The 13,050-nt window shown below is 26.6% G+C and overlaps 5 protein-coding genes across 7 annotated transcripts; 2 read left to right on the top strand and 3 right to left on the bottom strand.

Annotated features, from left to right (window-relative positions):
- Positions 1-458: 458 nt before the first annotated feature.
- Positions 459-1,717, top strand: LOC117234503 (40S ribosomal protein S10-like). Of its 2 annotated transcripts, none has more exons than XM_033495792.1 (3): positions 459-560; positions 1,107-1,251; positions 1,345-1,717. In XM_033495792.1, exons 2-3 carry the CDS (start codon positions 1,108-1,110, stop codon positions 1,678-1,680), a joined length of 480 nt encoding a protein of 159 aa, XP_033351683.1. In that variant the 5' UTR covers positions 459-560; position 1,107; the 3' UTR covers positions 1,681-1,717. The 2 variants fall into 2 exon arrangements, with proteins under 2 accessions (XP_033351683.1, XP_033351684.1); XM_033495793.1 differs by having other exon boundaries at positions 516-628.
- A 442-nt stretch (positions 1,718-2,159) lies between these two features.
- Positions 2,160-3,543, bottom strand: LOC117234505 (bladder cancer-associated protein). Its single transcript, XM_033495794.1, has one exon. It carries the CDS (start codon positions 3,481-3,483, stop codon positions 3,241-3,243), a length of 243 nt encoding a protein of 80 aa, XP_033351685.1. The 5' UTR covers positions 3,484-3,543; the 3' UTR covers positions 2,160-3,240.
- An 83-nt stretch (positions 3,544-3,626) lies between these two features.
- LOC117234501 (DNA repair and recombination protein RAD54B-like) lies at positions 3,627-7,503 on the top strand. The gene is made up of 10 exons (XM_033495790.1): positions 3,627-4,475; positions 4,548-4,647; positions 4,728-4,820; positions 4,897-5,026; positions 5,114-5,682; positions 5,801-6,551; positions 6,625-6,784; positions 6,861-6,987; positions 7,068-7,292; positions 7,363-7,503. Exons 1-10 carry the CDS (start codon positions 4,195-4,197, stop codon positions 7,435-7,437), a joined length of 2,511 nt encoding a protein of 836 aa, XP_033351681.1. The 5' UTR covers positions 3,627-4,194; the 3' UTR covers positions 7,438-7,503.
- On the bottom strand, positions 7,491-8,922 carry LOC117234502 (enoyl-CoA delta isomerase 2, mitochondrial). Its single transcript, XM_033495791.1, has 6 exons — positions 8,812-8,922; positions 8,351-8,523; positions 8,145-8,265; positions 7,961-8,050; positions 7,758-7,898; positions 7,491-7,680 (listed from the first exon to the last, which is right to left on the bottom strand). The coding sequence occupies exons 1-6, from the start codon at positions 8,920-8,922 to the stop codon at positions 7,525-7,527; spliced, it is 792 nt and encodes a 263-aa protein (XP_033351682.1). The 3' UTR covers positions 7,491-7,524.
- A 2,043-nt stretch (positions 8,923-10,965) lies between these two features.
- LOC117234497 (acyl-protein thioesterase 2) lies at positions 10,966-12,824 on the bottom strand. Of its 2 annotated transcripts, none has more exons than XM_033495783.1 (7): positions 12,632-12,824; positions 12,259-12,290; positions 12,120-12,185; positions 11,946-11,993; positions 11,590-11,836; positions 11,353-11,517; positions 10,966-11,266 (listed from the first exon to the last, which is right to left on the bottom strand). In XM_033495783.1, the coding sequence occupies exons 1-7, from the start codon at positions 12,683-12,685 to the stop codon at positions 11,219-11,221; spliced, it is 660 nt and encodes a 219-aa protein (XP_033351674.1). In that variant the 5' UTR covers positions 12,686-12,824; the 3' UTR covers positions 10,966-11,218. The 2 variants fall into 2 exon arrangements, with proteins under 2 accessions (XP_033351674.1, XP_033351675.1); XM_033495784.1 differs by lacking the exon at positions 12,632-12,824 and adding an exon at positions 12,528-12,596.
- Between the last annotated feature and the right edge of the window lie 226 nt (positions 12,825-13,050).

The raw sequence follows: 13,050 nt of genomic DNA, 5'->3' as shown, positions 1-13,050 counted from the left end.
TTATTTTTTTATAATTTAAAACGTACTTCATTTTTCTTATTTATAACATTTTATTGTTTTGTAATTTCATAGGCGACACGATGCAGTGCCTTTATTAATAGCTAAAGCTATTAAAAAATGGCTTCTTAAACATTTTTAAACATACTAGACGAGACACTTGATTAAAACTTTCAATCTATAAAATACATTCAACAAAACAGAAAAAATATTTCAGCATTTCATTATTAATAAATATCTAGAATTTGCATTGTGTACATTAAATATGTTTATATATATTCCTTCATACAATAAAGTTATATTTTTCGAATTTGAAGAGCAGATTCATATATTAAATTTTACATGATACATATATAATTTATAAGACAAAATAAAAGTTTATAATTTCGCATGGGAATTATATTTTTAATATAAAAATAAATTTAAAGAAATTTAAATGTTTCCATTATATATTCGCTATTTCCGGTTAATCTCGATACATCACGATATATCGATTTGTGCATACGAAATATCGAACGCCTGAAATTTTTCTTTCCGACAGAAGTCTACAATTGAAGCGTCAAGTATGTTAGGTTTTTCTAAATATCTATCTTAATCGCTTTTAATTTTCAATTTAAACAAAAAATAGGAGGTTTGTTAAATTATTTACTCTGTGAAAAATTGAAAAATTGCTATATGATTTGTGTTTTTATTCATTATCGTAACAAACAATATTGATGTTATAGTGATAACCTAAAATAATGTTTGTCTTTCTTTAATTTCAAGTGCAATACTAGTTTATAATGTTAATACCTTTTATGATTTGGAATAAAATGGAATGGTTTTATTTATGATAAAACGAACACATTAAAGTTACTTCTAACACGTGAGAGATAAGCGTTAAAACTTCGTATCAAAGCTAACATCTCAAATTGTTTGTCTGTGATAAATTGAACAAGTACTTAGTCTTTTTTTATTCATATATATTTTTCTAGTTATACATTTCTTTCACTTTATAACATATTGTTCACAGAAAATAGACCATTAATTCCTTCTTATTTTTGGTCTAAAATAATTATATCATTAAGTTCACAGTAACTAGTTTTTAATTATGTTTTTATTATTTTTAGAATGTTGATGCCAAAAAAGAATCGTGTTGCAATTTATGAGTACCTTTTTAAAGAAGGTGTTATGGTTGCAAAAAAAGATTATCATGCACCAAAACATCCAGAATTGGAATGCATTCCAAATCTTCAAGTTATTAAAGCTATGCAGGTAATAATTACACGCAATATAATTTTATATTGCATGCTTGATATGATTTAATTTGTTATATTATTAAAATCTATATCTCATTTATTTTTTCAGTCTTTGAAATCTAAAGGATATGTTAAAGAACAGTTTGCTTGGAGACATTTTTACTGGTATTTAACAAATGAAGGCATTGAATATTTGCGTGGATACTTACATTTACCACCTGAAATAGTACCTTCTACACTTAAAAGACAAACCAGATCAGAAACTACAAGGCCAAGACCTACAACAGGTGCAAGAAGTGAAGCATCTAGACCCACAGAAGATCGTGCTGGATATAGACGAGGTCCTGGAGGCCCAGCTGGTCCTGGTGATAAAAAAGCTGATGTTGGTGCTGGTACTGGAGATGTTGAATTCCGCGGTGGTTTCGGTCGTGGTAAACCACAATAATATTTTAATGTAAAATAAATAAACATTTCGTAATATACAAGCATTGTTATTTTAACCATCCTTACATTTTGAATAGTAATTTCAATAGACACAAGTTTTAGGGATTAATAAGTAAAGATCAAGATAAAACATGTTTATCATAATAATCTTTTATTTTATTTAATGTCGCATTATAAAATTGTACATTTACTTACAAATTGTATAATTATAGTTGTTATTAACATGTAAAGTCATAACTGGAAGCAAACAGTAGGCAATTATTATACAATTACAAAATATTGAAATTATAAGTTTGCTAAATAAATATATCATTTTTGACAAAACCAAAGTTAGAATAGGAAACATTGTAAATATATATTTGTGCTAAAGTAAGAATTTCATCAAAAGTTTTGTAATTCTTCTTCAATTAGTTGACAGAATTTTTTTGAGAAATGGATTTAACATATACTGGCAGTATGATGTTGCTTTTTGTTTCATAGCTTTTTTATCTTTCAATGCAAAATTTTTCAAGCTCTTTTTGATTATTGCATCAATGTCTTCTACTTTCTTCATTTTTATGGTGAAATACTAGTACCTACATTTAATGGAAAGGTATATTTATAACAAGCACGTCATATATATTTTGTTCATTTCCCATATTCGCTATGCTTCAAAAAATAAATAGGTGTTATAAATTACCATTAACAAATTTTACATAAAATTGATGCTTTAAATAGACGTTAAAACGAACTAACTTAAACTTTATGTGTTAGCGCAATATATATTTCTATCGCTTGTCATATTTGTTTGTGTTTATATGTATTTAATATTATATTGTAATACCCTTAGTTTCTTCATTCAATAATTACCAATTGTACTGCTGAATTATTTATTTAGGATAATATATAAACAATAATTAAGCTCAAAATTTTAATTTAACATTCGTAATGAATGATATATTTCAAAGTGTTTGATGTTCCTAAATTTGACATTTATATTTAGTTTAATAGTGAATTTTATTTATAGAACAGTTTCTTATATGTTTAACCAAATTAAAGAAATTGCGAAAACATCAATTTTTTGAGTATACAATTTATACGAAAAAGAACATCTTTAAATAAAAAAATAATGTTACACAGTGTACAATCAAGTAATAGGATTAAATTAAATGGAGTTAAACTTAGTTGTATATACAAAAAGATGTATCTTAATTCTATAATATTGAATTGTCATAATTTTACACTTGGAAGTTTCTTAATTTCATGCAAACTTTTTGTGACCTAGCAAGTTTGTATGTTTTTATCTTCTGTATGTATAAATACATGGTATTGTAAGCATATATGTACATATTCATGTACATATGTACATTACAAATACATATATCATGTGTAACATCTATAAAAGTTATGATTAAAACCATAAAATCATATTTGCATACAATTAATAAGAATCATGTATATGTAATACATATGAATTCTATAAATAGGTTATGTTGTTATCAATGAATTAATTAGACATATTCTCCTAAAAGAAATGAAAGTGGAGGCAATTTTTTAACCTAGGATGAACGTTCTAATAACCTTAGCTATTGTCACATCTCACTGTATCACAATTTGTACTCCAAAGGAAACAATTACCAATGCCACTATAACAAATTAGGAAAACTGCAAGAAGAAATACTAAACTACAAACAGTGCATGGTTTTCGTTCTAGGAAGAATCCAATTAGATAAAGTGCCATAAACATGACATGCGTTTGCAGCAGTGTTGGATTTACTGGTTTTGGTATCAGGAGCACTGGAATTAGCCACTGTAGGCAATACATCCTCTTTACTTTGTTGTTAGAGATGTATTTAAACTAGTTGTTTCATCTGTGGCGAAACTTCTGAAAAGAAGTACATAAATTATTTCCTCTCAGTTTATTCGTAAATTCACTTTTTACACGCACTACGATTTTTTCATACCTTATTTGGAAGCACCATAATGTTCTCGAAACATCTCGTCCTTCAAATTTGAAACGATTTAACTATACTCATGCTAGTAGGTACAAATATTTCCAATCTAAATTTTTCCAAATATGAGATTACACACATCTACAAATCAGATGGGAACATACAATATGACTAACAGCAGTTTACTGTTGTTTTCATGAAAACAACCTTTACATTATCTTTCAAAATGAAAAAAATTATTTAGAAAATTATTTTATCATCATTTGACTTCATATTCGTTAATAATAAATATATTTGTTATTTATTATATTATGTTTTGCTGCCTTTTATCCTTACACTAGAAATGAAAATGAGATGACAAGTTTGTTTTATAGTATTAATTTAAAAATTACTATTATTTTCTTACGCGGGAATACCAAATAGTACTAAAAGTAAGCACTGTTAGAATAATAGCATTCTGAGATAAGCAGATTTTAATATTTGTAACTTTAATTAATCTGTAACTAGTGCGCGTTATGTTGTATATTTCAATTATAAAGTATTTCAAATATAAAATATTATAATGTGTTATACAAGTATCTAACATGTATCGCAATAATTTAAATAAAAATTTTAAATCAACTTTGAAATATCAACAGCCAGTGTGTGCCAAATCTGAAAAAAGTTTAGAAAATGCCAATGTTTTAACAGAAAATTCAGAGCAAACTTTTATTAGAAGCACTAAAAAAATTCTTAATTTATTTAAAAAACCTGTTATCAATCATAAGGAGGAAAAACGGGAAGACAATGCTTCAATTAAGAGAAAAGAAAATAATGCAACTATTGTTAAAGAAGGTTTATCCATTATTACTGATAGTAATACAGCGTATGTACATAAATTTTTAATTCATTTAAATAGTAATTTCGTTTTTAATAATTCGATTATTCCCTTCTCTAGTATCTTTAATGTAGTAATCGGTAAAAAGTCTACGAGAAAACATAAAAGATGGGAAAATGATGGAACATTGGAAGTTACAGGAAAACATGCAGTCTTAAAGGTGATGTATTTGTACAAACTGTATATAAAAGATTTTTTTATTAAAGTTATAAACAAGCTATATATTTTGGCATTAAACAGGATACAGAAGGCAGTGTTATTCATAAAACTACAATTAATCCAGAAGTTTTGATAGAGGGCTTTAGAATGTACATAGATAATAAAGAAATTGAGGTAAAAATGAATGTATTTATATTAATAATTTGCTTATTTGAATCATTGTATAAAAGTGATATTAAAATATTTATAGATAATTGACAGAGTAACATCCAAATACATGTCCAATAAATCTATCTTAGAAAAAGTTTCAGAACCGCCCATAAAGAAGTTGAAAACTTCAAGTTCTAATCCATATCTTCCTTTAAAGCCATTATATAAAGGTATGATGTACTAAAATGAATAAAGGTACATTATGAAACTAAATTTTATAATGTATAAAATATATTAATCTTCATATCTTATTAAAGAACTAAAATTGAAATGCTGTCCACTGGTAATGCCATCTGTAAATATTTCAAAAAGTTGGGTAAATCATGATATGTCAGAAAATGAGACAGAAGTATTCGTAGATACCTGTTTAGTAAATGTACTTAGACCACATCAACGTCATGGTATTGTATTTCTATATGAATGTATTATGGGCTTAAAGGTATCTAATCATTTTGGAGCAATTTTGGCTGATGAAATGGGGCTTGGTAAAACATTACAATGCATTACAATTATTTGGACATTGCTAAAGAAAGGACCATATGGATATCCAATATTAAAATATATATTAATAGTAACTCCTAGTTGTTTGTGTAACAATTGGAATAAAGAGTTTAAGCAATGGTTGGGTTTCCATAGGATATCTCCATACGTTGTAAACGCCAAAAACAAGGCAAAAGATTTCAAAAAACATATAAGAAACTCAGTTATGATTATTAGTTATGATCTGCTTACCAGATGTGAACAAGAAGTCAAAGAAATACCTTTTAATTTAATTATATGTGATGAAGGACATAGATTAAAAAATAATGATGTAAAAGCAGCAAAGGTATCAATATTTAATTTTAATTCAGAAAGAAACAATAACTAATATATGATTATATGTTTTGTTTAATACTCTAAAGTATGTGAAATATATAAAATTTTAATATATTATATTTTTCTAGATTTTATATAACTTGAAGTGTAAAAGAAGAATTCTTTTGACTGGAACTCCAATACAAAATAATTTGCAAGAATTTTTTACTTTGATTGATTTTGTAAACCCTACTATATTAGGTAGTAATTCTGAATTTAAAAATTATTACGAAAAACCTATTGTTGCATCACAATGTCCTACTGCATCAGACCATGTTGTATCTCTTGGAACTGAAAGAGCTAATGAATTACGTGAAAAAATTAAATGCTTTATATTACGTCGTACACAAGAAACAATTAATAAGTACTTACCTTCTAAGCATGAATTAATTGTATTTTGCCGTTTATCAATCGAGCAACAAGATTTATATTCGCAAGTTACGGATTCATGGTTCAATAAAAGTCTATCAGATAATAACATACCACATTTAACAGTAATAACAGCTCTAAAAAAGATTTGTAATCACCCAGAATTATTTTATAATGAAAAAACTGAGCTTTTCTGTATTGATTCAAAAGGTATACATAAAACTTCTAATATAAAAGATAGTACAAAAACAGTATACTGTGGAAAAATTTCAATTGTACAAACATTATTGAGAAATTTAAAAAAAACGGAAGAAAAATTAGTATTAGTTTCATATTATACACAAACACTTGATATATTGGAAACTGTTTGTAATAAAGAAGGCTTACAATTTCTTAGATTAGATGGTAGTACAACAAGTAATACAAGATCTAAGATTATAGAACAGTTTAATTCAACCAGTGATAAGAGTAGTTAGTATAATCTATACTATTTTTAATTTAACAGTCACCTAACATTTTCTGAATGTTTATGCAACTATTCTAGAAGTATTTTTATTAAGTGCAAAAGCTGGTGGAGTTGGATTAAATTTACCTGGCGCATCTCGACTTATATTATTTGATTCAGACTGGAATCCAGCATCTGATTCACAAGCTATGGCAAGAATTTGGAGGGATGGTCAAAAAAAAGATGTTTACATATTACGGTTTGGATATTTTAAGTTAGAAACAGATATCTACATGTTACAGATATTCTTATAACAATATAAGTAAAACTTGTAGATTACTAACAACTGGTACTATTGAAGAAAAAATATTTCAAAGACAAATTAGCAAAGCGAGTTTAAATGAAACTGTGGTAGACCTAAATCCTTCATCTTCTTTTAAGTTGTCTATGAGTGAATTGAAGGTCTATTTTATTTATGTATTTTAAACATTGTACATTTTAAAGCAGTATCAAATAATTTATAATATTTGTAATATCTGTAGGATTTATTTACATTAACAGCGAATACGAATTGTTTAACGCATGATTTAATGAATTGTTCTTGCAATGGCTATAAAAAATCAGAAGAAACATCAGAAAAATTACATCAAGAAGATGCTACAAGTTATCAATTTCTAGGAGATAAAACGTTAAAATCAAATTTCACCATAAACCAGCTTTTGAAGTGGGAACATTACCAACAACCAATTTCGGATAAAATAATTCAAGTAAGAATAATTTAATATTGAATATTAAAACTAGATATCAAATTAATAATTATTTCTAAATATTTTGTAGGAAATTATGCTATCAGAAGTATCTGAAAATATAACTTTTATATTTAAAAATTCTGTAGTAAATAGGGCAGATTGAAATGATAAAAAAAATATTTATATTTCATGTCATGAAAACACAATAATTATATATATATATAATGACAGCAAATGTACAATTAAATACTTAAAGTTTGTTTTTATGTAATGTAACACTTATTAATCTTTCTATGCACTCAGGAGATTGTAAACGTTTTGTAAGTTCAGTTATTTCTTCTTCATTAACGTTCAATAAAATGTCCTTATTCCATCTGTTAACTAAACATTTAATTGCCAATATAGACTGAAAGAGGACATTTATTTGAAATAATTGTATCAGTATCTTGCATTTTATGTAAAACAGATTAGATCAAAGTATACCTCTAATGAAAGTTTAATCAACTTTTTTAAATAGGTCCAAACTTCATCTAAATTTTGATATTTGTATACTTCATTGATGAAACCATAGTGTTTAGCTTCAAGTGCACTCATTTTATATCCTAAATATAACATTTCACTAGCCTAAAAATTATTTAAGAATTGTAATTTAATCACAAATATAGTAAGTTCACAATTTTAAATACCTTAGACTTCCCAAATATATTAGGAAATGTATATGTAGAACATCCTTCTGCACTAAGGCCTAATCTTGTAAATGGTGTTTCAAAATAAGCCTATAAGATAATGAATAACTACAGATCAAGCATAATTTAATTAACATAATGAAATACAACGGGGACTAATAATATATAACTAAAAATTATTTACACTATCCGCTGCATATACAATGTCGAATAATGGAAGCATTGTTACTGCAATTCCAATTGCAGGACCATTTACAACAGCTATTAAAAGTTTAGGATATCTAATTAACATTTCTATAAATTCTCTGAAAAATTATTTAAAAGATTATTATTAAAATTTAAGTTTGTGATATTAAAGAATTAAAGATTAACATGTTTACAAATACTTACTTAAAGACATTAATTATACTTTTGATATCAAAATCATCTTCATCTTGGCTTGTTAATAAAGATTTAAAATCATTGCCACTACTGAAAAAACTTCCATTACCAGTTAAGATGACTATATATATGGTACTATTTTGAATAGATTCGTGTAGAATTTTTATTAAATCTTTGTACATCTAACACATGAAGAACAAGTTTAATAGCAGCATTATTAATGAAACTCTTTATATGTAAACATACATTATTGTACTTATAAACCACAAACTAGACATTAATTATATATTGTGTAATAACTGCTGGATAAAATTACTATTTTAAAAATTACATTTAATTTCGCTCTTTATGTAAGATCTAAAAATCTAACTTTTGCACCATTACATGTTATTGTAATATGTACTCTAATCTCTAGACAAAGTTTATAATAATAAATTAAATGTTAATACTAAATTTTAACGGTTACTTACAGAAATAGTAATAGCATTTTTACTTTTTGGTCGATTTAATCTAATGTTTAGTATTCCGTTATCCACCGAACATAAAATATCGGATAAATTTTTATTGTCCATTATAAGCATGAGTGGTTATTCAGAATGAAGTTTGAGAAATAACTTTTTCACTAATTATTATAATCTATTTTAATGATATTATGTACAGTGAATGCTTACGATATAATTGTATACATTAAATTAACCTTTTGGATTCGAGATTATTTTCATCTCGGATGAATTGACAACTAGAGACATTCCGCGGCATATTTAATGAATTCTCTACCTCTAACTTAGAATTAATTATAAAACTTTTATATTGTTCATTTTCATGTATGTTTACGTCTCAAAGAGGAAAATTTCTTAAATATTACTGTTTTGCTCGACTCATTTCATCAAGAGCAGACCCTGCAATCCTTCCTAATTCTTGTTAAAATGACATGTAGTTTTCCATTTATATCTATTTCTAGGCTCCAAAAAAATACTTTTCACAACTATTTCAAGGATTTGCTTAAGAGACAGTATATTGAGGCATATTGGTCGGCACGATCAACACCACCCATATATATTATGTAGTTTATTACAGCATTGGGTTTTTTCACTTTAACTTCAACTCTACCTCGTAAAATTATTTTTATAGGAGTTAATCCTGGATTATACCAATTGGTTAGACATGTCACGGTCGTCTTGTCTTTCAGTGCTAAATCTAAAGTATTGCCTTCCCGGTATGCTATTATAGACTTATTACAAAATTTTGGTTTCTTTATAAGATTTGGCAAATTCTTCATATTTGTTAGGATCGTTCCGGTCAAATGACATATCAGTTTCCGTAATTCTTCCGACAAGGTATAACTTGTATATCTGTCTGTAAATATATGATGTTCCTGAGCACCAGGAATTTTCTCCAATATTGTGTAAAAATGCAACAGTATTCTTGTTGATACCAGAAGATCGGATCTTATCAATTTCTCTCGGTTAATAATATAAATAAGTTATGAAATTATATAAAATATCCATAAAGAATAAATTTAAAAATCTTGAATATATCTGTTTCATATTTCAGTGTATTTTATAGAGAACAATAAGTTATTTGATTTAATATTGTTAGTGAAATATATTCAAAATTTCACACAATTTACACAAATCAAAAAATTTATTATTCTGCAGTAATAATATATACAGCAAGATTTTCAAATGAAGAGATTACCTTAGACACATAAAGATGGTACGACATAAGAAAACTAATTTTATATTTACAATGTTTATATCATACGTCCTTAAATAAATATCAAAGAAGAAAAGTAGCTGTTTAACAAGTATGATCTGTTCTGTTTTAATAATACAAGTAAATGTTACAAATGATAATCCTTACTTTTTATTACACAGCTAGTATTGCTTTTCAGTTAAATACTTGTTTTGTAACTGATTATAATCGCAATTCTTTTCATTCTTCAGAGTACCATTTCGGTAAACCTAAAATATGAGACTATAAAGATAGTACTTTTGCACTATACACATGTTCACAATGTTATCATATTTGACATATATATTTCTTCACGACTAGCACTTGCACATGCTAAAAATTACAGAGTTCACTGATTTCAAAATTATATTTTGTAATCACAGATTACATGGCCATATTACTGTCCCTAGATATTTCTACAAAAATTATTATTTCATAAATAGCAGTGTATTTGTACATTATATATAACTTACATGAAACGTAAATAAATATATGTATATATATTTAATTTTATAAAGAATATTTAAATGCTTCTATAACTTAAGGCTTTTAAACGTTTTAATTAAACGTAAACGCAATAAAATTAACTATTGGATATTATTATATCCATTAAGAAGAGGAAGCTTTATCTGGAAATAACTAATGAATTTTTGCTATCAGAAAGATAGAAAGTGTTTGTATAATATTAAATAATTTTTAAATTCAAAGTGCACAATGCAAATTAAAAAAATTACAATTCTATAAAAAAATGCATTTAAAACAATTTGCTACACCTTAATATTATCATCTGTTATATATATTAAAGCATTTAGAATTAGATATAAGAATCTTGTGACTGTTAATTCGCTTTGTAAAATTAGAAACTGGGAATATTACAATAGTAACTTTGGTATCATAAAACAGAAGTAGTTCATTCAGATATAATTTACACAAATGATAAAATTCATTGCTATTTCTGCTTGCTTTCTTTTTTTAAGTTTAGAAACATTTCCACCTACAACACTCCACCTACTGCTGTTTTTACTCCTTCACCAAGCGCTAGAATTAAGTAACAGTGAAAAAGTTGGAAGTAATTAATTTTGAATAAAGAACAGTAAAGTAATAAGTTTAATGTTTAAAATATTAATATATTTAGTTAAACTATTACGGCTTCAAAACTTTTTCAATGAATTTCTTCATGTCGCGCATTTCCTGTGGAAGTGATTATTATTTGAAGATGATTATTATATGAAGTAATTACAATACAAAAATTTTATGAAAGCTAAGATGCTGCTTACCTCATCACAGGACGCATGCATCATCCCTCTATATGTTTTGAATTCTGTTTGTGTCATAAATTGTTTGAGAACTGATGCAGTCAATTGACCCCATCTGTATGGCACTATTGGATCACAATCACCATGACATTGCAGTAGTGGAGTATTTTTATTTCCTATTGCATCCTATAAGATATGTAATGTTATAAATGTTATATTGTAAAATATTAAGCATAAACGTAGTGTGAATATACACACAGCAGGGAATTTTTGATGCAAAGGAAGCCAAGCTGATAAAGCTATAACACCAGCTAAAGGTTCTGGAAATGTAAGAGCACTATATATAGCAAGAGCACCACCCTGACTAAAACCTCCAAGAACAATACGTTTTGTGGGTATTCCTGCTGCAACTTCTTCTGCAATTAAAGAATGTACCATTTCTGCAGCTCTGCGAATACCTTCTTCGTCTTCAGGCCCACTTGGTTCCAAAGATCGTAAATCAAACCTACATTTATTGATATACATATTATTTACTATTAATGAATTATTATATAAGTTCATATGATTAATAAGAATTGTAAATTAATTTATTATATTACATATTACTTACTTACCAAGAAGGCATTCTAAATCCTGCATTTAATGTTACTGGCATTGTAGGCCTAAAATGATAAAGCTAAATGATATATTTACTACCTAGATAAAAATTAAAAAAAAGATACTTAGATAAAATTACTACGAGCTCTTATTGAGTCATATAGTGTTATTTTTATATTAATTATACATACGCAGTTGGACAAATAACTTTAATGTGAGGAGATCTTACTGCTCCCATTGAGCTAGCCCAACCATGACTATAAAATACATTAAATAAATTAAGAGATTATGAAATTGACATATTATATAATCGTAAAAATTGCCATTTACCCTGTATCACCCAATCCATGGAAAAATATAAGCTGAAACAAAAATAAAATTATACTATATAGAAATAATAAAATTAGTTATAGGAACGTATATTATTAATTTCTTCTACTTCTTCAAACCATGTGCGTATTTATTGAATAAAAGTATTTAAAACTACAGTATTAACTTTTTGAAAATTATTTTTGATACTGATAGATTTTAATTTAAAAAAATAATTCAAATCTCAAATATAAAAGAAAACTAGAGTTATAAAAATATCAAGCACATACTTAGAATTTGTATGATAAAATTATGTCAAGAATAATTAACTTATGGTTAATTAAAAATCACTTTGCGCCAGGCATAACCAAAAAAGAGACATCTTTCCGCTTACTGTCGCTGTATGTCTGGCCGTAGCTGCTATCACCACAGGATTCACTGTTGTCATTATTCCTCGCTTTTTTGGACGGGCTGCAAGAAAACGGATAAAACGTATAACAATTCGGTAAAAATCGTAAATATAGAATGGCGGAAGATTCTTCTTGACACTGCTTGAAATTCCCTAAAGCGAAAAGAGAGGGGTGGACAAAAGTTATGCGCATGCTTTACGAATCTGCTTTTAAATGAAAATCTAAATTATTACGCAAACCTGAAGAATTGCCCATTGTCAAAGCATAATTACAAAATACTTTATTATCATCAGTGATGTGGTAAAATATCTAATTTTCTGTAAACTATCCTTCGCAAATCGTTTGAAATTGTCAAATAATTACAGATTAATATTCATAACAATATATGTATAGCTGTCAAAGA

The sequence above is a fragment of the Bombus vosnesenskii genome, unplaced genomic scaffold, assembly GCF_011952255.1.
Source record: "Bombus vosnesenskii isolate JDL3184/JDL3185 unplaced genomic scaffold, Bvos_JDL3184-5_v1.1 scf7180000013305, whole genome shotgun sequence".
NCBI classification, from domain to species: Eukaryota; Metazoa; Arthropoda; class Insecta; order Hymenoptera; family Apidae; genus Bombus; species Bombus vosnesenskii.
This window is presented reverse-complemented; position numbering and strand designations above follow the sequence as displayed.

Bases quoted from the DNA above. Each gene is read 5' to 3' on its own strand.
- LOC117234503 (XM_033495792.1), top strand. From the start codon at position 1,108: ATGTTGATGCCAAAAAAGAATCGTGTTGCAATTTATGAGTACCTTTTT. The intron at 1,252-1,344 runs GTAATAATTACA...TTATTTTTTCAG, and splicing joins AAGTTATTAAAGCTATGCAG to TCTTTGAAATCTAAAGGATA.
- LOC117234505 (XM_033495794.1), bottom strand. From the start codon at position 3,483: ATGTATTGCCTACAGTGGCTAATTCCAGTGCTCCTGATACCAAAACCA.
- LOC117234501 (XM_033495790.1), top strand. From the start codon at position 4,195: ATGTATCGCAATAATTTAAATAAAAATTTTAAATCAACTTTGAAATAT. The intron at 4,476-4,547 runs GTATGTACATAA...TCCCTTCTCTAG, and splicing joins ATTACTGATAGTAATACAGC to TATCTTTAATGTAGTAATCG. The intron at 5,683-5,800 runs GTATCAATATTT...ATATTTTTCTAG, and splicing joins ATGATGTAAAAGCAGCAAAG to ATTTTATATAACTTGAAGTG.
- LOC117234502 (XM_033495791.1), bottom strand. From the start codon at position 8,922: ATGCTTATAATGGACAATAAAAATTTATCCGATATTTTATGTTCGGTG. The intron at 8,266-8,350 runs GTAAGTATTTGT...ATAATTTTTCAG, and splicing joins AGTATAATTAATGTCTTTAA to AGAATTTATAGAAATGTTAA. The intron at 7,681-7,757 runs GTATACTTTGAT...GTCCTCTTTCAG, and splicing joins TGATTAAACTTTCATTAGAG to TCTATATTGGCAATTAAATG.
- LOC117234497 (XM_033495783.1), bottom strand. From the start codon at position 12,685: ATGACAACAGTGAATCCTGTGGTGATAGCAGCTACGGCCAGACATACA. The intron at 12,291-12,631 runs GTAAGCGGAAAG...TTTTTGTTTCAG, and splicing joins CGGCCAGACATACAGCGACA to CTTATATTTTTCCATGGATT. The intron at 12,186-12,258 runs GTAAATGGCAAT...TGTATTTTATAG, and splicing joins CATGGATTGGGTGATACAGG to TCATGGTTGGGCTAGCTCAA.